Consider the following 25,628-nt stretch of genomic DNA (forward strand, 5'->3'; position numbering starts at 1 on the left):
CTTGTAATTTTGTTTTATATTGCAAAGATATATCTTTGAGAGACTTTTCCCTCTGCCTTCCCTATATTACACAACTGTATCTCAATATAATGAAGGTAATTATAAAAATATCATCTCCCAACAAACTTTAAAGAAGTTAAAGTTTCTCGTAAATCTAAGCACCATGCAATGAAGATGTGGGAGTTGAGAAGTAATCTAATATTTTGGCACCAGGTCACTAAATGTGGTGAGTGGTTAGTTTGAGCCATTCTGCAGGTGGTTGCAAACAGGAAAGGCCTTGCCTCACTTGGGAGGATAGCCAGTAGCCAGTCACATAACCAACTTATCGTTCTTGGTTTTTTATGCCCATGTACAAGTTAATTGGTTATCACATTAATGACGTTGGTTTGCATATTTATTACAACTACATTTTATTGAAACAGGCATTTCTTGAATACATGACACCAACATTTTATAGTGACAGAAATGTAACTAAGTCCAACTTTCTTAGGTTTTGAAAAATCTGAGCAGTATGTTGTCTGCACAGAGGGCTCCGAATTTCTCATTGTGTTGCTCATTCTGAATTTTTGTCTCGAATATGTTTCAACAATCCAAGCAGTGGGAATTCATTTACCTGCAAATGGTATAGAATGTTTTGAATCTGTCCGTCTCTCGATCAGCCATTTCAGAAGTGAATGTATATGTTTATTTTCAAGCATCAAACTTGGTAGACCCACAGGGGCTTTGCTTTGAACTGGGTGGGCATGCGTGTGTATTGGGTAGATGCAGGACTTGATGTGAATTAACTGGAGATAAGAAACGTACACTCGTACACACCGAGCTGGATCGACCTCATGACATTGTTGTGGGCCCTCAAACTGGGTAAAGTTGTGTGTTTTACACACGTGACTTGATCGGTGATTTCTACCACATAGATTAATTAGTTAATGATTCACTGTAAAGTGTGAAACTCTAGTGAAGGCAACAGAATCTCACGCTTCTTTATAACATTCTTGAAGACTGACTTTACAGCATTACTGTTGCATAAGTTCATTAAATGCTAAACACTGAACCATTTGTTCAGGTTGTTTCCAAAAGATGCTGGACTTCTAATTGCATATATTTACCAAATTATGTGACAAACATAATCACGTTTCATGTTCCTGAACACAGCAGCCTCGAGAGTGAAAGTCAAATGAAAACAATTTTGGTACGTGCACCGTCAGTTTATAAAACTGCAGTTGCCTTTGGTACTGTTGCATTACGCCAACCGAAGCTTGTTCATTGGTGCTGATAGCGGCTTCAGATCTTGAGTTGTGTTGCGGATTATTCCTGTAAACAGTATTATAAGAAGAAATTGCATGGGTTGAGTTTTGAAGAGTACACTGGCCAGTACCAGCCATAAGAAAAACGTGCAGGAAACTGATTATTCAGAAATTGGTCATGGAAATGTTGCTTGAAAGAAGTAGGATTTCAGAGTCTCATGGCAGTGAGCATGAAGATGGCTGTCTTCTGGGTTGTAGTACCGTGTAGTCTGGTAGATGCTGACTGATATACCAGACTACACAGTGCTACATCCCAGAAGACAGTCATCTTAATATGTCATGATGAGAACCTCAAATCCTTTATATTGATAATTGTTTTAATTTGTTGAGAAAGACTATGAACAATGTGCAATATTTTCTGGTGTTTTGGATGCCTTTGTGTTTGTGTGTGTACACACAAATCTTCTTGATAATGGTCCCAGTCATTTCAATCTAAGCAACCAGCTTGTTTATAGCAGGTCTATTTGGAGTTTCCTTGCATTCTTGCACATAATTTCTTCTCTTCACTACTGAAGTTGAACGACTCTAGCAGGCTGGGAAGACACTTTCACTACAACACACAATATCTTGTTCAAGACTGCAACTTTATTTGTTCATTTTTTAGTGGTCTGTTGTCTTCAGGATTTTCAGCTTACAGTGGCAGGATATGTGCCAACTATGAATACAGAATTTTTTTGTTATTTCTCATAGGCTTATGTTCCGGTGTGAACGGTCGTATTGATTCAGCGTATATGGACGGAACTGGGCGTCATTCACTTGTGGATACAACGGAACAGTGGCCAACTGGACCTGCAGTAGACTACCCAGCTAGAAGACTATATTGGACTGATCCCTAAGCATGTACTATAGAAAGTGTAGATCTCAGTGGACGAGATCGTCACGTCATCAGAAGATTCCCACATAGTAAGTCTTGAGTATCGTGACAGGATTCCAAAGGATCTAATTTATGTAGGATTTGTGATTTTTATGGTAGCGAGTGTGAATATGGCTGTCTTCTGGGTTGTTGCGCCGTGTTGTCTGGTAGAAGGTTTTCGACGTTTCAGAGGTCCTTGTTGCCTCCATCATTATGGTGATCGCGTCAACCAGACTACATGGCGCGTCAACCCAGAAGACAGCCATCTTCAATCAAATTAATGGCTTAATTTACTTTACGTTGTTTATTGCGACAGATTTGTAGTTCCTTAGAGCTGCTTTTGATTGTTTTAAGTTTCTTGCTTTTGGCCATTAGTGTGAAAGTAATCTGCACATTTTGCTCTGGATTTTCGTTTTACATCTATAGAGTTCAAAACATAAGTGTGAGCAAACTAAGATATATTTATTAAGTTATGAATGATTCTTCTTTAAAGACTCAGAAAGCAAGCTGGCACATTACTTTCTATTGAAAATGTTACTTCAGTGAAGTTATGCTATTCTCCATAGCATAAATATACTTCTTAATTCTTACTTGTGTAGCACTCGTCATGTCTGACATCAGAAAAATGTAAATTCTTTTTTTACTTTTACAGAGGAGAAACCTTACAAAGTGGAAGTGTTTGAATACAACCTGTATGTTAGCACATACCAGACAAACATCATCTCTAAACTGAACAAGTTTAGACGTGGTGATCTGACATACCTTTACACAGGGACTGAATAGAGCATCAGACATCCTTATTGTTTGAGAAAACAAACGAATGAACACTAAGTTTCTAAGCACAGTCTTTACCTGGGAGATAAATAGATTGATTTTCTCCCACAAGGCTCATGATTTAGGATGACAGTTCAGCACACAAATTCTACTATAAGAAATAGTGTGGAGATATTTTGTTTCATATATTGCTCTTCGCCACGATTTGCAGAATGGTTCTGGGGCCGCCCAGTCTCATCTACGGTGGATATTGGTATCTCTCTCCCCAAGATGTAAAGCAACTACAGTGTGAAGCTACGATCCTCCAGCCGGTGCTATACGTCTACAATGCATGGGGCTAATCCTAGAGCCTAAAGTACGCTCTCATGGAATGAATTGTAGTCACAGACACAACTTATCCTTTATTTCCTACATTTAGCATTTTACATATCTTTCTAATTACCAAAGAGTTGAATTTTTTAAAATACAAGTTGCAGTCATTAATTAAATTACTTTCTCTCGAAACTTTTTATTATGTGTCTTTTATATACAGGCATGCCTCGTTTTATTGCGCTTCGCAGATATTGCGTTTTTTTACAAATTGGATGTTTGTGGCAACCCTGCGTCGAGCAAGTCTATCGGCACCATTTTTCCAACAGCATGTGCTCACTTCGTGTCTCTGTGTCACATTTATTAAAATAAATATAAATTAGTATTGGATGTTTGGCATTGTAGCAGCATTTCACGCGATTTTAATTGTGACCCGGAGAGAGTTCATAGTGCCAACAAGGTTTGTTATATATTAAAGGTTAGCAGGGGTATAGAGAAATAAGGTTTGAACTGAACTGAAATGTAGGTAGGGCAGACATGACATGTCTTCAAGGTGTTCTGCAAAGCAGTGTCTGTGAAGTGTCCCTAAGGGGGACTAACGCAGCCAGTTCTGCCATGATTTGAATATTTCCCTCAACCCAACAAGGAAAAATGGCTAACTGTGCAGTGTCTGTAGCATATGTACTTTCATCCATGGAAACAGAATTAACAACACAATTTAAGCACTTGGACATTAAGGCACAAAACATATTTCTGAATAACTTTTCTATTTCCCGTGCTTTTATATCTTTTAATAAAATGACGTTTGAGATTGTTTGCTTCAAACTGGACAAGTAATGTCAGCAGTGCACTGAAGGCATGCCTTCATATGTGAAGCCCCTATATAAAAGATGTATGTGTCTATTTGCTATGTTTACTTTGTCTTTGGAAGTTAATAGTACAAGGAAATGATGATGTTACATGGGCCACCATCATGCAAGTACTGTGATGTAGCCACTGTTATTACCAATCACAAAATTCGCTGTGCATTTCATGTAGCCAATAAGTCAACAGTTGTATTCGGCTAAGTATTTAATCTTGGTTGTAACCAGTTTTATCATACAGACTGATAAAAACCAGAAGATCACAAAAATGCATATGGGTTGTACAAAACACATCAGGGGGGCTGTGGGTTGATAACCTCTGGTTTAAATGCTGTATTCCTATATTTGAAATGGACAGCCATTTTTTAAAAAAATATGCTTTAATTTGCTATACCTGTAACTGGTTCTTGCAGGTGCAAAACTTTTTGAACATATTATATAGCATTTATAATTGGATAGGATTTTTGGATGTCTGTTAAACCAGACAAATGATTGTAAATCATAACAAAAATTGGTGCCTGATGACATATACATAGAGTATGCTTAATATTCTAATCAGAATCTGAAATTAATTAATACTGACAGATGTCATCATTCATACTGGTGCTATAATGTAAGTCGTGACTGCTTCCTCTCAACAACCGTTTATATTTGTCTCGTCATGTACTACTGTTGTAAATAGCGTTCCACAAAGACTGAATGTTGTTTAAACTTACAGTGAGTAATCCATGTTATCGATCCCTGTGCCACAATTCAACTCTTTGTCCGCTGGGATCGAGCCGGAGCCACACAGAGCTAGGCTATTCTTGCGTGTGCCCAGATGGTTTCGTGAAAACCATTGCTAGGTTTTGAATTTGCAACAGCCACCCTGCAGTTACCTTACTGCTCAAGATATATAGTTTGTTCAGTAGTACAGTATTTTAATACCTTGTATTTAATAGGATAAAGAATATTTTTATTTTGTGTTTAACATAAAATACCACCATGTGAGATGAAAGGTTTTCACAGCAGTGAGAACGATGTTTTCTGGTTTTGATACTGTGTAGAATCGGAATTTTGCTGTATTTTATTTCATTCAATTGTTATTATAGGACTTTGAATCACTATAAAATGGTATTAATTTTGTATTATATGAAAATACTACGAAACTATTATTGCAATTAATGGAGTTAACACATATCATTGAATTTTCATTAAATTTTTGTTTAAAACTGTGTACTACTACTACTACTTATTAAATATTTTTCATGAAATTTACAGTTTCAAAATGTAATGTTCAGTAATACAGCAGTACCTACTAGTTATCAGTTTATTGTTGTATTATTAGTGGTACTTAAAATGGAATAGGTCCTGGCAATTGAAACAATATGCACAGTGCATTGTTATTGGTTACAGCAAGAGGCAACTGAAAGTGTGTCAATTCTGTAGGATTACGCACTTAGCTAATGAGAAGACTTGGAGTCAGAGTTAATGAATTCAGTCATTAAACACCATATTTACTACTGAGATTCCCTTTACTGAGATTGTAACAAAGTGAAAATATATTCTAGTACCGTATGTATACTGTAATTAGTATGTGATTTCTCTTTTGTCAGGTTGTGTGCGAACCAACTGTGAGACCTCTGAAGGTGTGTGACTTAGACTGCCATAAAGGAAGACTTGGACACTCAGGAAGAAGGAACAGAAATACCTGGAGAGTTTTGAAATGTGGTGTTGGAGAAGAATAGAGAAGATCAGGTGGACGGATCGAGTGACCAACGAAGAAGTATTGAGGAGAGTCAACGAGCAAAGAAACATTCTGCAGGCGATTACACGAAGGAAAGCTAACTGGCTGGGACATATTATGAGAAGGAATGGGTTACTGAGTGATATCACCGAAGGCCAGGTTGAAGGAAAGCGAGGACTGGGAAGAAGACTGATACAGCTAACCGACGATCTGAAACAAGGAAAGAAGATGACGTTCCAGGAATTAAAACGAGAAGCCGAGAATAGGGAAAACTGGAGAGCTCTTTTTGGGCAGAGCAATGGACCTGTCGTAAGACAGAACACTAAATAATAATAATAAAGGAATGTGTAAGATTGTGCACGTTGTTCGTACGTGTAAATGACAGTCATTGTACAGTGGTGACAGGTGTCAGCGCTACCGCTGTTCACAGTATTGTAAAAACAAAGACCTGTGCTCTGCAGACATTTTGGTCACTTTATCAAGTGACTCTTCACCTCCACTTAAGGTAATTTACACTTGAGCTTTATCACATAATCAAACATGTAGGATGCTCTTGTCTGATCATTCTCATAGTTCATGTTCCAAACCATTTGATTTCCTAGAAGTGAAGTGTTTGGCTTTTGAACGAGTTTCATTGTAGCCTGAATTGGTTCATTGTAATCGATGGCTTACTGCAGAGACAGTAGATACAGGAAGAAGATTATGTTTCTTTTTAAGGTTCATAAATTTATTTGAAAAGTGTTTTTAATGTATTCTGTATTTAATTGAATACAATGTAAAACGTGTGCTTCATAATCGCTTATTTTTCTGATCAGTTTTCAATACCAAGTACCTGATTTTATATTAAAAGAATGTTATCAAGACCAGCTGTTAGAGACAATCTTGAGCCAGTTCTGCATCTATAAATCCTATACTGCTACTACTACTAAATGTCACTGTATAGTAGGATGGGTTTGTATCACAGGTTTTCCTTGGTCTTATGATTCAAATTCTGGGTTAGTATGTAAGACTTGAGGTTCTCACAGCGGTGAGTATGAAGATTTCCGTCTTCTGGGTTGTTGCGCTGTGTAGTCTGGTCGATGTTAACCAACGTTTCAGAGGTCACACTGCCTCCGTCATCAGGGCGATGAATATGCCAATAGGGTGTGAGGAGTTGGATTTTATAGGCAGGGAAGTGAAAGGTGTAGCCTGCCCCGAGCCAATGGGAGCAGGTATGGGAGTGGACCAATGGTAGCACGTGGGCGAGAGTGGGAGAGGGAGAGAAAGTAGAGAGAGAAAGGTGAGTTTTGTTGTATGGATAAAGGCCCTGAAAGGGGCCGAGTTAGTGGTCCGGTTGGTTCTGGCGGCGCACTCTTGCTCGTTCTCGGAGTCCTCGGAGTTTGTGGATCAGAGGCTTCCAGGACCGGCTCAGGTGAAGTCCATCTTCCCTGTTAAAGTTATCAGGATGAAGTTTGATCTCGATGGCTTCCCTGATTAACCAATCCATGTAGCCGGTTTTTGAGGAGAGGATAGAAGTGTCCTCTAGCTGTATCTTGTGTTCCAAGTTGAAGCGGTGTTCAGCAACCGCAGATTTCTCGGGCTGCCCGAGCCGGATGTGGCGTTCGTGCTCCTTGATCCTGGCCTCAACGGAACGGCCTGTCTGGCCGATGTAGACTTTTCCGCACTCGCAGGGAACTCTGTATACGCCAGGCGTCTTCAGTCCTAGGTCGTCCTTTACCGGCCGGAGAAAACTGGGAATTTTCTTTGGCGGAAGACCAACAGACTTGATGTCGTGCCTGGCCAGCAACCTGCTTATGCGGTTGAAGGTCGTCCCGACGTAGGGCAGGAAGGCAACCGAGGCTGGTTTTCCAGTAGGCGGTGGCAGCCTCGCAGGCGGATTGAGAGCTTTCTGAATCTGACGGTTGCTGTATCCGTTTTTCCTGAAGGTGGTGGTGAGTGCCTCCAGTTCACTCTGTAGGCGTTTGTGATTGGAAGTAGGTGTAACATATACTTTTACAGATTTGTCGGTTTAATTACAACTAGTCATCTGATACGTAAGAGTAGTGATATTTCGTGTCTGTTAAATGTAATGCAAATGACACTTGTTAATCATAATTGCAATTAGATTTAGGGCTGTAGATACAGTTTTAATTTGAATCATCGTACTAGAGGAAACAATGTTCTTGCCACTGATCTAGGCATTGTAATGTGTTTGTTGACAGCTCTTCGCCAAGTAACAATATTCCCCTCATGCGCATTGTGCAGTCAGCAAAGCACACCAAGGGACGAGGATCGAAGGTACACCTTACCAACAAGGACCGCATGGTGAGTTGAATGTTGAATTGAATATGGGACGTACTGAATGAAGTTGAAGAGAATTAGAATAAATGTCTCGTGTTGCAGCGCAAGAGTCACTACTGTCGCCTGGACACCGAGTCAGTGACTCTATTTCAGAGTGACACAGGCTCCAAATACTTCAAGGAAATTCCACTTGCTGAGATCCTGTCAGTTGGTACTGCTCAAAGTCTTGATGGAGGTGGCTGAAGTTGAATCATTGTGTAGAAGGACAGGAGTGGAAAGGTTTGCTTCAGTGGAGTTCCCAGGTTTGAAATGTGATTTTATGCACTTCATTGATGTTCATTTAATACAGATACAGATCTATTGTTACATTATTTATTGCCCCTACAGATAACACAGGAAGGATTTATTCTTTTGCATCATTAAATGTCCAGCACTTTGAAATTATTAAAATAAAAGTTGTATACATGCTGTATATAATGTAATGTAATTTGACAGTTCTTTTTATGATCTGTTTTGGACAAATTTATTTTAGTTTCATCGTATTGTTGTAATAGATACCTTCCATATATGCGCTCAATTTGTTCTTTGTTTTTTTTTCTATGCAGAAGAACTATAAAAATGCTTATGTTGGCTTTACCAAGTCTGTCCATGGGCAATACTTTGAGAATTGTAAACAATGCTTAACCAAATGATTTCCATGTTTCTTATTCCACATTCTAGGAAAATATAAGAAAAGTCAGCAGTCTCCATGTCGATAGGAATCAGACCGCTTCCTATATTAAACAGATAAATGAAGAAAGAGTACAAGTCACACATAGGAAAGCTGGACTGGAGGCAAGAAATGAACAACGCAGTTCCTTCCACAATTGTTTTCTTCTTTCTGGAGACTCTAATGAAAATGTTTGACCTTGTAAAGAAGTGAAAATGACTAATTTGAACTGTTGCAGGACATTGACTGGTGGAGCATTGGGGTCATCACCTATGAAATGTTGGCAGGCCACGGGCCGTTTGAATCTGATGGCAACGTGAGAGACTTGCAAACGCTCTACACGTAAGTATCGATGACCCAACGAACGTGTTCCCTGCGAACATCAGTCTCGTATCAACAGTTACATGCAGCTAACACATTACTGCCTATTTCAATGCCAGGAAAGCAGGTTATAATAATATTTTAATCATATGCAAGGAAACAAAATGCAAGCACAAACATTATGAAAACAAATTTTGACAAGTACAATTTTCCTTGACTCTTGTACGACCTGCTTCAGAGTTCTCCATGCAAATTACACATAACCAAGCAGTTTACTGGAAACGTCACAGGCATTAGAAATACTAATTCTCATAGCATGATTAATAAGAATGTTTTAAATGATAAATACAATGGACATGTCTTTTACAGTAAAATCGTACTTGACAAACCAGACATTCCGACATGGCTGTCAAAGTACGTGGCAGACGTTGACAAGAATCCAGATTCTCATCTTGATAGCGCCAAAGATGGCGCACTGGACATCAGGTGGCATCCATTCTTTGACGTGAGTTCTTATCCCATGTATGATATCATATAATAAATAAGACGGATTATACACATGTTTCTGTTCTGAACTGTGCTTTGTCCATGCAAATCAAGCACAGAGGCACAGCAGAGCAGTTCGTGCCTCCTGACACCATTCTGGGCGATCTCGTTGTTTGGAAAGTTCAGCATAATTTACATTTCCAGGCAAATAAGAATAACTTATGTGATAGGCCTAACACCGCCAGTACATGGGCAGTAAGACCACAGTAAAAGGTTTAGAATATATTGTCGGAGCAGAATTTCAAACGTACCTCTCAGTAAACGCCATACAGTTTTCAACAATTTACTTTGATCATTGAAGACAAGATTGGATGTCCCCAAAGTTCCTTCCCACTAAAAGCAGTATTGTTAAGTAATGTAACTGCGGTTCAAAGTTTATATCCAAGCAGAAGATTGCCATTCAATTCCTTTTACTTCCTCTATGATTGAAGGGTCTTTTACCTCGAAGCATTCTCTCTTCTACCTCGTCGTACCTTTACTCTGCCATCAACATTGTGGTCCATTTCACTAACGTTTGTGCTTCATCCTACAGGGACTCAAATGGGGTGACGTGATGGCGAAGAAATACCAGATGCCGCGCCCCCCCACCACCATGACCAGTCGGCTCTATAGCGTCCAGTCAGATACGAGACAGCGTCTTCAACCGGAGTGAGGACAATTACGACGTAAGTAAAAGTACTTTGTCTGACATTTTAGTATGTGCTGCATAGTAACGGGATTATATTCGGTGATCCTGTTACATTTGGAACTGGTGTTTCCATGTTTCCTTGAAAATGTTTTAGTAATTAAAAGTTCTATGGCAATTGGACTTATCACAGTGGAAACGGGTGGTGATTTTCTACACTCTGCGCCTAATATTAGCCCCTGTAGTCGAAAACAATCCCGTTACTTGATAGTCTCCTCTATTTGCAGGAACTTGGTAAGAAAAGATTGTTCAGTCTTATGGGCTTTTATTTCGAATGGCACCTTCTGTACAAAGTCAAATTTTTAAATTCGTGTCACCACACTGTGGTGTAATATAAAAACACTTCTTGTATAAGAAGGCAATACAGAAAAAACTCACCTTTCTCTCTCTACTTTCTCTCCCTCTCCCACTCTCGCCCACGTGCTACCATTGGTCCACTCCCATGCCTGCTCCCATTGGCTCGGGGCAGGCTACACCTTTCACTTCCCGGCCTATAAACCCAGCACCTCACACCCTATTGGCATATTCATCGCCCTGATGACGGAGGCAGTATGACCTCTTAAACGTTGGTTAACATCGACCAGACTACACAGCGCAATAACCCAGAAGACGGAAATCTTCATACTCTGATGACGGAGGCAGTATGACCTCTGAAACGTTGGTAAACATCGACCAGACTACACAGTGCAACAACCCAGAAGACAGAAATCTTCATACTCATCGCCCTGATGATGGAGGCAGTATGACCTCTGAAACGTTGGTAAACATCGACCAGACTACACAGCGCAACAACCCAGAAGACAGAAATCTTCATATTCATCGCCCTGATGATGGAGGCAGTATGACCTCTGAAACGTTGGTTAACATCGACCAGACTACACAGCGCAATAACCCAGAAGACGGATATCTTCAAGTAATAAATTGTTTACTGTATGAGATTTCGAGTTCTTGGAGTGACAAATATGAAAATGGTTGTCTTCTGGGGTTTAGTGTGTTTACATTTCCGAGGTGCATACTGCCTCCATCATCATGGTGATCACTAAGACATGTATAGAAAAGTTGAATTACTCATAGGAGCAAGTCAGACATGGCAGAAGCCACATTGGACCACTGGGAGAGGGTGCAAGGATTTGAGTGAGGGGAGTCCGAGAAGGGAACGGATGGATGGAGGGGTGGGGACTCCAGCTTGGCAAAAGGGATGAGGGAGAGCTAGAAATATGGGAGTAGACGGAAAGTGAAATATGTGGAATGAGGATTGGAAGAACGAAAATAAGGAAATGGGGTAAAGGGGAAGAAGAAACTTATGGAATAAATTAAAATATTTTTAAATTAAATGAGTACTGAAGAAATTGGATATAATAACATGCTTTGAAGGGAAGAAACAGTCCTTATGAGGACTGGCGGGGGACCAGCAGGGAAGACAACAGAAAATCAAGGAAATTAATGCTAGTATAAATTGGGAAAACTGAAAGGTGTATAGAATAATTAAGTAGACTTAAAGAGTTGGGAGGTGTTGGAGAGAAGAAAAGGAAGTGGCTGGGGCCAGGTTATGACAAACATTGTTTCTATGGCAGAGGCCTTCTACATTCTTCGAGCAAGTGGACGAGAGACTTCCCATGACCGGTTCAGGCCGAGGCCATCCTCGCTGTTCTTATTTCTAGGTCGTGGCTTGATCTCAGTGGTCTTCCTGATCATCTTCCCCATTTATCGGGATTGAGTGGATGTGTCCCGGAATTGGTTTTAATGACCCAAGCTTATAATGTGCAAAGCCACAGCTGATTTATTTATCTCAATGTGCCAAATGGATGTAATGCTATTCTGCTCAGTGTAGATAGTCTTCATAGGGCGTGCTGTACAGACCCAGTGTCTGTAGTCACAAGTCGCCCTTGACGGGCTGCAAGGAAACTAGGGTTTTGAAGGACTGTTATTGAATATTGTTATTTTACTGTCAGTGATTGTCCTTGGCTTTAATTTAAATGAAATTCCTTCATTGATACATCATATTTTCATGTTAGGTGTTTGTTTCTCAGGTATTTACAGTCATTCATTTATTCAGCTTTTATTTCCTTATAGTGGTATATTTTTTCCATTCTTTATTACATCTAAGTCACAGTAATTGAATATTTTTTTTTTCCTTTTTAGGAATACGCAGTGATCTGATCCCAGTTTATCCCGAAGAAACAGTATTTTGGTTGGAAGGAAATAATGGTCACAAGTATATGGATTTAAATAATTGACAATATATTTTAAATTGTTATTTAATAATTGATATGTGTTTGTGTAGGAGGCGGTTGGGTTGATGGATTCAGCCCTGATACAAAGGAGTCTACACCAGGGCTGGAAGATGTAGAAGCTCTGATGACAACCGTTGTTTCACCAATTGGCAGAAGCAAAACAAAAAAAGTGAGTGTACTGGAATTACTTAGAAATTTAAATCAGGAATTACGTTTAACTTTTCTCTGTCTGTCGCAGTTGCATTCCTAGAGGCTGGTTTTCTACTGGTCGTTTAGCCATGTCTCAGTTAAACATAAGATACTATGACCAGAGGACCAGACGCTATCGTAGAATTCGAGTTGCTTGGTTCTGAGACCTCTGACGTTTTGGTAATAAATGTCCAAAGAATTTAAGAGCTGTTTTCTAGTAGACATGGAAAAACCACCCGTGTTGACATCACCGGTGAGAGCCATTTAACTGAGTGAAGTAGCCCCATCCTCCAGAGGTTCCTCAGAAATGGCATTTGCACCTAATTGATCTGAAGGTGCGACACCTAGAGCTGAAACCTCGATAACATAAATAGTGTAGAGCAGAGAGCTCTTGCCATAGGTAAAATATTATAACACTAGAGACTGGCAACATGACTATCAAGAATTTTTCTGTCTTTATATTTGTCCACAGTTTGTCAAATAACAGAATACTTCTATAACCCAAACTTATAATACATGCCGTATATCTGTGAATAACCTTAGACACTGAGAACAGATGACCTGAAATAGCATATATGGCAATAAATTAACGAAATATTGGTTTCTGCCACATGAGAAAGATCACGTTCAATTACATTTTTCGAAACCATAGCATACCCCCACCTTCAGTGCATTTGTTGACATTTTATGTGTATCCTTGCAAAGAAGTGAACTGTATGTACACAGAGACAATATCGAAATATAAATCAAATTTCATGCACATGTGAGCGCTTACATTTAACATGACGGGATAGCGTGTTGGAAGTATTCTGCATTGATGGAAATTTACTGGTGCAGTCAGTTGTTAATCAAATTACAAAATTGACACTAACACAGAAATTATAAGCAGAGTTACAGCAGCATCTGATTTAACGTTAAAGTAATATTTTTATCCGAAAATATTATTTAAAATACTAGCATACAACAACACAGTGCAGTAATGGCTTTTAACTGTTCCACATATAAATGTCTTAATTATAATCAGAAAGACGTTTACTGTGTTTACAGGCGTGGCATCGTCTAAGGCCATTTATGATTGTCTAGAGCATATAAGGCAGAAAGAGGAGAAAGTCATTTTAATTATTTCATTTCATTGCCCCAGTATGCTGTCTAGTGTGGGTTGTCTGATGCGCCAGTTTAAAAAATCCAATGATAGCGGAATTCTAATTATAAGAATATATGGGGCCCAATATCAAGGAAATTCCGTTAGCTTCACTATTAAATGAAGTGAGAAATTTATATAATTATATATCTCTCTGTCAGTAACTAATTTGGGCTATTTATTGCTGAGACTGTACGAGTTTACATGAATATACAATTTCACTACATTATATACCTTGAAAAGTAAACGTAGTTCTACTGTAATGTAGACATCCGCGTCAAACAATTTAAGTACGTTGTCTTGGGATGCGCATTTCGTAGGTAGGGTCAGTGCAACCTTTAGTTGTTCCTATAACCATGACGTCACGTGTTCTCAGGCTGAGAACTGAAGATATGTGGATGAATCCTTGGTCGCCAACAGCATATGATGGCTGAAATTCTAGTTTTGATGTTGAATGTGGGGTTTAGAATCCCTTACAATAAATAACAGCACTGGAAACGTGTCAAGATTTTTTCAAACGTATTCCTTGCGACTTTGCTTAGTTCACTGTATTCCGTGTTGCACTAAAATACAAAAATTATCGTTGCAGATCGAAGGAGTATCCTACCTTTACGCTAAGTAGAATCATAACTATATTGTCCATGTTATTTCAATAAATGGTCGTAATATATAAAATTTCATAAATATAATTCATAAAGTCTAATAAAATCTGCATTTATATTGCATTTACCATATAACTGTTATTTTACACTACTAAGATCAAATAAAAAAAATAACTTAATTTCACACAAAATTATAACATCCCAAACTCCGAATTCTGAATTAGTTACGTACGCTTACTGCAAATTACAAACTCACTAAACAAGCCTTTGAAAACGAAATCACTGTCTTTATGGGTTCAGTCAAGAGTTACTAGCCCTAAAAAAAACAGAGTTACGAAACACAACAGTGAGCCTTTTTCTGGAGCAACTGTGTCGGTTGCTGGAAATTATCACGTTCTGTGCACATTTTGCCAACAGTCAGTACTACTATTCTTCTCAATGTTTTCCATACATTTAGATTGATTAATAAATATCATATTAAAACGACATTTAATTCGTCAGTCACAGATGATTTCTACAGTCATGCAACGGAAAGACATACACGAATAAGATTCGATTACCTCATTCCCCGTTTTAATCTGCAAGTGAAGCAAACATTATCTGCGGGTGTTAATTTGATTTAGCTGTTATGAATCGTTACGCGTTCAGTAGTGTCGTGTTCAAATATGGACATAAAGTGATGTATTGATGATTTTTGCAGAAGGAAAAACAGAATTATAGTTTTCGAGGTTTTGAATCTTTAGTATTACGTACATAGTGTGTCACGCCCTTCTGTACTACCCCGCGATCCAGCCCTCTTCGCAAATTTGTCATTACGATAGATGTCAATGTTGCATTACCAGCAGGTTACACTGAACTTTCAATGTTGGCATTGTCAACAAAGACTGCTACTGCCTCTGTTTCCCAGCCTCTACCCTAGGCCCAAATACTAGGTGTGCTGTTATCCGGCTTTGCCACTCGGTTTAGCGTTTTTTTATTTTGTCTTTTTTACCTTTCAATCATGCGTTAGTCTCTATTTACACGTTGTATCCAATATGTCTCTCGCCCTTTTATCATTCCCCAATGTCGCTTCACCCATCCCTTCTTCCGTTGTCACTGACTGTTATTGTCTTTGTAACTGTTTATGTTCATTTCACAATTTGTATCAATACCACTAGCTCCAAACTTTACAATTCTATACAATATCCACGTTATACACTGATATTTCTAAAGTTTGAAGTTTCTGTAATACTGTCCCATTCCAATATGCACACGTAAACTCCGAATATCTCGTTAGTTTTCATTTTCCCATGTATTTATTCTTTTATGCATATGTTGTAGCTGGGTCTCATCCTCCCACAAACTTTGTGTTTCGTGCATTTCGTTTCTTGTCGTGGCCAGCCTGCGGCGTTATGTTTTGTGCAGTACCGATGGGAATCATCAGGCTTGGACAAACATGGAACCATGTTCTCAGATTTATACCATTTTGTGCTTTGTACTGCTGATGTGCAGATTGACATTTGGTTTCGATATGTAAATATAAACCAGGCGCTGAAATAATATAATGTACTCAGTACTCTCTTGTTACTGCAGATGTCAGTCAGGTATTAATTTATATGTATGATTTACTTGTTCATTAATGCGTAAGCATATAATGAACCTGAAATAATGTTTCTGAAATTATGATCAGTGAACTTACTGGTTTGTAGACGTGCATCAGTTACTGCCAAATGTAAATTAAAGTCGATAACGTATAACTCAAGATAATTTAATTCTTATTCTTAAACTTCTTTGTTACATAGACGTTATGCTTGGGATAAAACGTGTCACGTGTTGTATAACGAATGATTTAAACCTTTAGTGTTTAATCGTTCAGAACATAATATAGATGTATTATATTTTACGAAACCTGTAAAGCATCCGCCTTGGTGAAAACACAGACAGTAATTTTCTCGGTAAAGTCATATATTTTCTGTTTTCATGCAGACTTAGACGGTAAATTCTTTAGACCTCTGAGATTTCTCTCCTCCTCTGAAGACGGGCAGAAATTTTTTTCGAAATTCTTCAAGATTTTCTAGTTATTTAAATATGAGTGTAATAATCCCCTACGAAACGCTGGAAGTTTCTCCAAAATACAACTGTGCTACAACCAGAATAATAATTATTGACCTGGAAGACCTACGAAGGAAAATGAAAACTTGCATAAATGCTTTTGTCCCACACAAGAACGTCAATTGTTAATACCAACATTACGATATAGCAAAACTTCAGTTTTAAGCATGTATTTTATTAGGTCCAAATTTAGACGTACTCTCCCTTCTGACATTGGACCAAAGTCTCCAAACATAATTTAATTTCGTATTAAGAATCTCATTAAATACACTTCCCCGCTTTCCCCTCAAAAGTCGATATTATGCGCATGCACACAAAGGTCAGTTTGACAATATGGCCCTGTGTAACAGCTGATTCACTCCCTAAACTTCGGAATGTTATAAATTACGGTCAATGACAATTCTTACCATGTGCTGAGCTACTGACAGGTTAAAATTTCAACCAACCTGCTCTCAAACGATCTCAGTCTATATTCTCTGACGCAAGAGACCACCTCCTACGCCCATATTAAACAACAGGTATAACTTAAATAAACTAAACGTTTTCGGTAATTTATCCAACCATTATGTTGGAGGACACAAGCCCATCCTAGTTTAAAATTCTCCTTTGAGCAGCAAGAGTTCCGAGTCCCGCCGCGTCACATTCTCACATTCTGTATTGTTTTTAGCTACTTCAGTTAATTTTAAATTTTTGTTAAAGTGTGCAACATGGGCATTTGTAAACCTTCATATTCTTCATCACTACAATGTTTATTACTGACATATCTTTGCACTTAAGAGGTCTAGAATCTACTTTGTCTTTAATTCTCTTTGTAACAGGCTTGTCGTCTGGTTTAAGGGTCCTACTTGCAAATAAATTATACTTCCTTACAGGAATAACAAAAAACTCAGTAGCATCAAGCTTAACCAACAAACAAGGAAGGTTTAGTTGACTTAGTTACTGCTACATCTCCTCGTTATTTTTCGTCGGTAACAAAAGGAGAAGAGAGTAACTAATTAAAGAGGAAGGTCCTGATGCATTTAAAGATTTTCTCTGTTCGTACGAATGACAATATTGCGTCAAAATTCACTGCAAATTGTAGTACAATTTTACGAATACTACGGAAATCATAAATTAAAATAACTCTTCTCTTTATTTTTCAAATTCTGTGTTGTTAAAGGTACATCAAGAACTTTTTGTTAAGGAAGATGTTCAAAGAAAGACGTGGATCAGTGACATAGAGAAAGCAATGTGTTTTGTTTATTTGCTATTAACCTATAACTTCGCACAATATCTAACGCAGCATCCATTGAGGCTTTAAGCAGAACTTCAGAGGACTTCACGAAAAACAATTTTCTGATAGGACGTGTTAAATTTCATTTTTCTTTATCCTGGCACGGCAGTCAGACAAATTTGTTTGTGCCCTAAATGGAAGGGCTATCACCACACAGACATGTGTAAGCACCCGTACACACAAAGATGTTACAGAAAACTGCTGTAGAATAAGTTTAATATTTGTAGTCCCAAAGTGGGTACATCTCTTGCTAATGCGAATGTATATTCACAAGTTTGTCATGATACAGCCTTAATAAATTGTATTATTTCATGTAAGTTATTACAAGAAACCCAGAACAAAGAACTAGTATGTATTAAGAGTAGAAGTTTCGAGGTATATTATGTGGGTAACAAGACTCCCTGAAACCCACGGTTACCTTCACACCTGTGAAAAGCTTACTTCTCCACTGCATTGCATTAGAACGAAATCGATATAAACGTAATTTCGAGTAACCAGAAAAAACAGAAAATGTCTGTGTCATAATATTAACGAAAACGGATGCATACGTAAGTTATAAGCTACCAAAACAAAATACAGTACATCGTGCTTTATATTTTTTTTCCATAACAAGTTTCAGCACAGTAGAACAATCCATCTCCCGCTAACTGGTGTCCCAGACAACGTGTCGCCATTTTGTTCAGTACCTGGTATTGAAGCCATGTCATCTGTGGTACAGTTTATGTAGCGAAGACTGCAGAATTAAGAAATGCAGCTGAGTAGCAAAAACGTTTATAGGTGAAATACATAAATGAATGAATAATCAAATACATGCCCATCACATTAACCTGATGCAGCTGGTACCGCCTTCTACCCTCGAACATTGACACTGTGGGTTCAAATTTTATTCGCTTATGTGTTATCTTCTGTTTTGTAGGAAGATAATCATCCTCTTACTAAATGTACCACTTAACGATATACAACTTTTGTAGTTGAATCAAAATCGCTAAAAGGTAAACATTATTTCTTAATATTACTCCAAAATAAGGCCCACTCCAAATTGTTTACATCGTTCGTTAAAACATGTAGATCGGTATTAAGAAAACCTTTAAAAATTAAAACACGTGTTTGAGAAGTATCACACAACCATATTAAAGTCTGGAAGAGCACTTAATTTATCAAAACAGTTTTAATTGCTGCAATAAATTCTCTAGCGTTCTGGTGGTAACAGATGATAATTCAAAGAAAAAGATTCTAAAATACAACGTACAGAATGAACTGAGTACATCTGAACTGAATTGATGTAAGCCATCGTAAGATCCATTTGTGGGCTCATGTAATAATAGTAATGCACACTGACGTTCCATGGAAAGAAATCCGTTCATAATTAATATAACCACACACAAATCAATGAAACTCCCGCACCAAAGACACAGTAAAGAAGAAAAAATAAGTAGCAGCACACACGACAGATATGAGAAACGGTTGGAAAATTATAATTAAGAAATCTTAACTGAAAACCCACATGGGATGTTTAGGCGTAGATCGAGGGATAATACCTAGCGAATGTTTCTATTGCGTGTACTGAATTCAGCTGGCTAAGAATAAGGTATAAGCTCCTGTGAATATGGTAATGAATCTTTGGGATCTACAAAAGACAAAGGATTTCTTGACCAGCGAAGGAGACCTGTGATCTAAGAAGTTATGAGTAAAATCGGACTCTGAAGCAGAGTGGAATTCAAAGATGAAATTAACGAACCCAATGCGATCAGCGCAATGAGCAATTTTCTCATTTTGAAACGTTTCAGCTTCAAGCATGTAAAGGCGGAAACAGACACACAGTGGTACCTGGCTACTGTCCAAAATGATGAGGTGTGAGGATATCTCTTTTAAGCACGTGTTCCTCGCTAAGGCTGTTATTTTTTAATTGACCACGGTTTGGAAATGTTAGTGAGAAAGAGCATATGGTTATGGATTCAGAAGAACACTCCCGCTATCTGTTGGACCTGATCCAGCATTAGCCTATCTGCTGTAATGGTTACGTTACTTTGAATAGCGACAAGTCGTATCCTGGATTTCGAGACGAGTGGAAAATCCTGTACGTAACCACTAATGCTGGAATACAGACAAAGGTAAATGAATTCACATATGGAACTGGTAACGGTAAGTAAAAATAATTAATAAATTCAGTTGTGAGCAATCAACACGCAATGGCACCATATGGGGGCATGGAGGGGAAATTTCATGTACACTTAACCTCAGCCTTTGGTAAACGCTATAATTCGTGTCCTAATACGTGCCATCATTAATCAATGAAGAGGAGACTGATTTCTCTAGAGCTGGTCTGGACGTATTCGCGAAGGTAAAAAGTACTCCCGTCCATGAAATAGAGACCCAACTCTCCTGATCTTAGAGACTTAGTGACTGAGGAAAACCGGCCAAATAATTATGATAAATAAAGCTGTCCCGCTGCACGCCATGGAGGCGATTGTGGGGAGATAAGATACAGCTCCTCGTTCTTGACCTCAGCACTAGATGGAGGTGAGTGGTCAGCTTCATGCTCCGGCCACGCTTAAACCCGAGGACAGGATTTCAAAGCCGGTCTGAATGCTGAGTTTAGAAGAACATCCTTTGTCCCTGCCGGAAATAGAACATCGGTCTAGTCCGACTCCAATAATTAAATACGTTTAGTTATCGTAATTACAGGAACAAAATTCACACAGCCACTAAAGATTTATTTATTACAATATTTTATGAGCGCAGTTTATACAAGAAGAGTCTGCAGGCGACGGAGAAATTTAGATTGAACTGGTGAAGGTAAATGTGCTATCTCATGAACTATTGAATGGAATTCTACGATCGGCATTTCGGATAAACACCAAACTTATCGTGATAACTTCATTTTCACATACTCTGTTAATTATGATCTATATATTGTATCAAACGCAAATGTGACAAAACAGCTTATCAGAAGGTAACGCACGATAAAGGAAAACATGCACTTAAACTACAATGGGGTTAGCTCACAAAACATTCGTATGCCATTCAAATAAAATCAAGGCTAATAATGTGTACGAAACAGCAAGGAATTAATCTGGAAAATATGTTCACTCCACTGGAATATACGTTTTAAGACATGACCTTGAATAACTCATAAAAATAAGAGAAAAATATCGTTTTAGAATTAGCAGTCTTCTATTTAACAAACAAACTGTGAGGAATCTGTACATTGTCTTCTTTTGGAAATTTTTTAAAGAAACTGTCTACTTCCGCTCGGTCCCCAGCTGAGTCCTGCAATATATCCATCTAATCATCCTTCCAGTGGAATTTAGTAAGAAAAATCTTCAGATTATTAAAATGAATTTCCCTTTGTAAATTACAATATTTCGTTACTTATTCAGTACCACAGGAAGATAACTTTGAAAAACTGAGTCGCTTAATGAACAGTGCAAAATGCGTAGCAGCTGCAGCACAAACAGAAATTCTACCACAAACTGCGGTTAAACCGAAAAGTTTAGTCGATTACATTCAGGCTATTTACTTTTTATCCCGTAATATCCAACGGTTCATACTTTGTACTGCGAAAGCGGACCCTAACAACGTTACAGTCTTACAATTTTCACATTCCTCAGCGAATTTCAACCCCAGGACAATGGTTGCACTGCGTTGTAATTTCCCGTGCTTCGTTCCTTTTACACAGCAACGGAAAAGACTTGAACGCACATCGTTTAGTTCTACGCTTCATCACACAAGTAAAAAGCCCGTTGGCATTAAGCAGGGAATGATACTTTTTAATATTTTAATCATACACCCTTTGCCTTCGTTTCATTAAACCCTATCTCCCGTAGCACATCCATACACATACCTTCCACGTTCCGGCATCTTTTAACATTCTCATATTACCTTGCTAATACATTTTACCTTTATGATCGTACATCATTTTCCATTGCCTATATGAAATTTTTTTAAATTATAATCGCAAGAACTCACAGAATTTTAGCCGATTTATAATAACCATCACCAAATTCTATACTTGAAGGCTGCAGGACAATCGTTGAAATGTAACACGAACAGCGAAGCCCAGGTCAGTGCAGACAGCACAGAACTCTCAGAGTAGCAAACCCAGCAACGCTATAATCTTGACTTAGAATCATGGTAAGCGGCTAAAGTCCTTTAGTGGCCTTTCGGTTAACAATTTGTGACAGCTACTTTACCGATTGTACACTATAAAACAATGGGTTTTGCATAATCAATTGGGTGCAAAGAAAAAGCTTGTTTTCAAAAAGACACGATTTCTCTCAAGCGAATTTGCTTTGACCTATCTCTGGATAACTCGGATCCTGATGGTATGACTCACCCTGTACCCTCACCACTGGTCACAATAAGCGTGTGGACGTCGAGCCCCGCGCGAGGCAGCAGAATCCGATCCGATCCGTCCTCCGCGCTGTGGAAACGCTCACCCGTGCTCTGTGAAATGATTCGGTACTTGTGTAATTGAGCAGCGAGCTGCTATTCGGTCGGACATTATTGAATTGTACTATGTGATGACTCACAGCTGCAATTATGAGTTGGAGTAACACGATTACTATTATTCAACGATGTGCTGTTGACACAAACCTAACGGCATGTGTAATAAGCAGGCGCTTCAGTTCAACACCCACATTATGCCACATATTCTGAGGATTAGATACGGTTCGTAGGTAATTTAATGAAGATCTGTCAAACTGAAGGCGGAAGTCACGGTTGAATTTCTTAACATTAATTAGAAGCAGGAGTGATAACCACACAGTAGTGACATTTGTCAGTTCTACTATCCTAAAATAAGGGGTGATGTGAATAAATCACGAAGTTCTTTAAAACTCTTTACAGCCGATAAACTTTAACGTTAATAAATGACAATGTCTTGGCCTCACGGGTCAACAGCTCGTTCAAAGAGAACTGCTGAATATCGAAAAGGCTTTAGAAAGCTGACAGAACTTAATCTGAATACACAGTTTGCTACTGCACATACAGAAATTAAAAGTGATCTAGACGAAACGATATTCGATTGCAACTGGACTTACAGAGCGAGGGGGCAACTCAAATTTCACTGCACACAAACACCTGAATAAATACATTCCTTCACAGATGGTCCCCGGAATTGGCCACCGCGGTTACCGGACTTAACTCCTATAAATTTCTTAGGGATAATTGAATAACATGGCGCGTGAACGAAAAGTAAACATAAGAGTGGAAATACATAATCGCATTTTTATGCTGCAAGAAAAATGAATTACAATAATATTATACGTAACGTTCAGATCATCTTGGATTTAAAATATCCGTAGCCTACAAACAGCTGAAAACCTGACCCATTTCCATACGTTTCTGACTGGGACTGACTTTAAAAATAAGATGTTAAAGTACAGACATAAAATCACCGGACATTCTGTATAGTATTATCATCGTCATCAGTAGTGGTAATAATGCTTGGGCCTGAATATTCGAGTATTTTACTCAAATGTAACGACTGATAAAAATTTTTATCTGAAACTAAATGTCCATTAATTTCTGGTTTTATGGCCCAACTTTACTGTTAAAAATGATTCATACATATATCGACTGATATTAATCAGTGTCCCCTGTGTCGTACGGGAAAAAACCAGAGGATGACAGTGGGACGAAAGGTGACGGATGTGGTAGACAGGTGATCTGTCGCACACAAATTTCATGAGTGGTTTTTGCTGTGATAAATTATTATATGCAATTCTCTTGCATGAAATGGGTCATCAGAAATTATATTGAGTCACCTTGCAGCTTCAGTTATTGTTCTTAAAATACCCGGGCTTATCTGTTTCCAGGCAACGTAAATATTTCCTTCCACTGACGTTACGAAATTTCAGATAAATATTTAAAAGTCCTACAAATTACGGGTCGAAAAATTTCTGTGTATTGGAGACAGCAAAATTGCTACTTCGCATTTCCGAGATCCTGTTTAAAAAAAAAATTCCGACCCGATTCTGAAAATTAAACGATGTTCCTTTTGGGCCATAAAGAATTAAAAAATGTGGTTAATAAGACTTGACATACGTGAGTGACAAGTTTCAAGATCCGGCGTCTTTACCCCAGGAAAAGAGGAAAACCCGTGCCCTTGTACAGAATGTTTGATAGATTTCAGAGTTGAACTTCAGTACCCTGAGAACGAGGACGAAGATGCTTCTCGAAACTCTAGTGTTTTCTCCATCCAACCACCTGACACGGCTGGTAGCCCAAGAAAAACTCATTATATACTCAGTCGCCGTGAAAGCTTCAGATCAAAGCATTTTTATTGATTTTTAAAGCAGATATACCTACATACTTCAAGGATTAATATACATAACTTTAATTGTGCATATAAACTGATGTAGGACACGTTGGCATTTGCGAGAGTGGTAAGTCTTAAGGATTACAATCCTGTCAGCTGTACTGTTTAATATAATGTCCCAGCGTCAAATGTACAGTGAAAAAGTGATAAGAATTAATTCCCGTTGTCATGGTTTCATATCTGCGTCAAGTAATTAAATATAACTCACCCACCTAGGAGTTTGAAATCACTCTGATCAGCAGACATTCAAGACACTCACCTGAAAAAGAGCAGAAGACACAAATAAATTACAGTTTTACGTGTTAAAATTTCTACAGTGACGTAATAATGTTATTATCGTTGTACAGTATTTGAAACAGAGTTTGCAACGCGTTGTTTCAGAATTTGAGTAAAGAGCAAAAGTTGAAAACTAGTCCCAACACGCTGCAGGCTGACATAAAGCAGTCAGCGCCAAATGAAATTCGCTCTGAATTAACTCACTAGAAGTTGCATAAAATTCAACAATTAGTTTCGCCATATCTGACCACGCATTAAGTTGCAACTCGAAAATCCTAAAATAATTTGCATAAAATCTGATAGGCTTATTGCGGATATTAACTAAAATTCGTCGACAAACACCAGATCTGATTAAAATCTAATATGAACAAATTTGCATAACTTTTGGATCAAAACTTTTGTAAAACAAATTGATCATTCATGCCCTTTAAACTTTCTCCAACTTTTACAATTTTCCAAATAATTAAAAAAGCTATTTATATGGTGTTTCATCTCATAATTCGGAGGCCAATTGAATGATTTTGATCAAACCACATGAACCCCCCCTGAAAAGGGGACTGCCAGATTATGTTACTGAGGCCACGATCGTCTGATCAGGGGTTCGAAGCCTCCGACTCCAAAGAACACGGAGAGGGAAGATAAGCCACTTCGAGCCATGAGGCATGGCTCACACATTTTGGGGGACCTTGATTGTCCTCCACTCTTGTTTTAAGCAGTCTCTGAAGATTCCTCGCTAGTTAAGAATCCAGACGAAATAGCAAATTGAGAAATTTTCGAACATCTTTCAGGGTTCAAAGGGACAAACTTATTTTGGTCCAAAATTCTTCACGAACAACCCCTTTGGAACGTTTGCACGCCTCTACATCGGGGAAGGGGTGCTCCACAGGTTAAAATCAGTGCAACATAGGCAACACGGAGCTTCTAATCTTGCTCCGTGGAAACATATCACTTCTTGAGCCAAAACCCTGTCCCCTGAGGGGGTCACAGTAGAGAGCATACTGAGGTCTTGGATAACGTAATCATTAACTGGCGGTAAATTATATTTCCCTCGTAAAGACAGACAAGTAATACTTGAAAGTTTGTTTCAGAACATGATAAAGTCTGTAACGATAGAGCTCAGAGCTCTGTGA

The 25,628-nt window shown here is 38.4% G+C and overlaps 2 protein-coding genes across 3 annotated transcripts; both read left to right on the forward strand.

Annotated features, from left to right (window-relative positions):
- Positions 1–7,627: 7,627 nt before the first annotated feature.
- On the forward strand, positions 7,628–9,091 carry LOC147871662 (serine/threonine-protein kinase D1-like). Of its 2 annotated transcripts, XR_015538450.1 has the most exons (5): positions 7,628–7,760; positions 8,031–8,133; positions 8,212–8,388; positions 8,830–8,943; positions 9,057–9,091. XR_015538450.1 is itself a non-coding variant. In XM_087360406.1 (3 exons), exons 2-3 carry the CDS (start codon positions 8,059–8,061, stop codon positions 8,350–8,352), a joined length of 216 nt encoding a protein of 71 aa, XP_087216532.1. In that variant the 5' UTR covers positions 7,628–7,760; positions 8,031–8,058; the 3' UTR covers positions 8,353–8,412. The 2 variants fall into 2 exon arrangements, 1 of the variants encoding a protein (XP_087216532.1); XM_087360406.1 differs by lacking the exons at positions 8,830–8,943; positions 9,057–9,091 and having other exon boundaries at positions 8,212–8,412.
- LOC147871663 (uncharacterized) lies at positions 9,063–16,287 on the forward strand. Its single transcript, XM_087360405.1, has 4 exons — positions 9,063–9,160; positions 9,509–9,644; positions 10,218–10,350; positions 12,513–16,287. Exons 1-3 carry the CDS (start codon positions 9,096–9,098, stop codon positions 10,335–10,337), a joined length of 321 nt encoding a protein of 106 aa, XP_087216531.1. The 5' UTR covers positions 9,063–9,095; the 3' UTR covers positions 10,338–10,350; positions 12,513–16,287.
- Positions 16,288–25,628: the final 9,341 nt, after the last annotated feature.

The sequence above is a fragment of the Zootermopsis nevadensis genome, unplaced genomic scaffold (genome assembly GCF_977971745.1).
Source record: "Zootermopsis nevadensis isolate Lab colony 2312 unplaced genomic scaffold, Znev_1.0 Znev_ptg000044l, whole genome shotgun sequence".
Lineage (NCBI taxonomy): Eukaryota > Metazoa > Arthropoda > Insecta > Blattodea > Termopsidae > Zootermopsis > Zootermopsis nevadensis.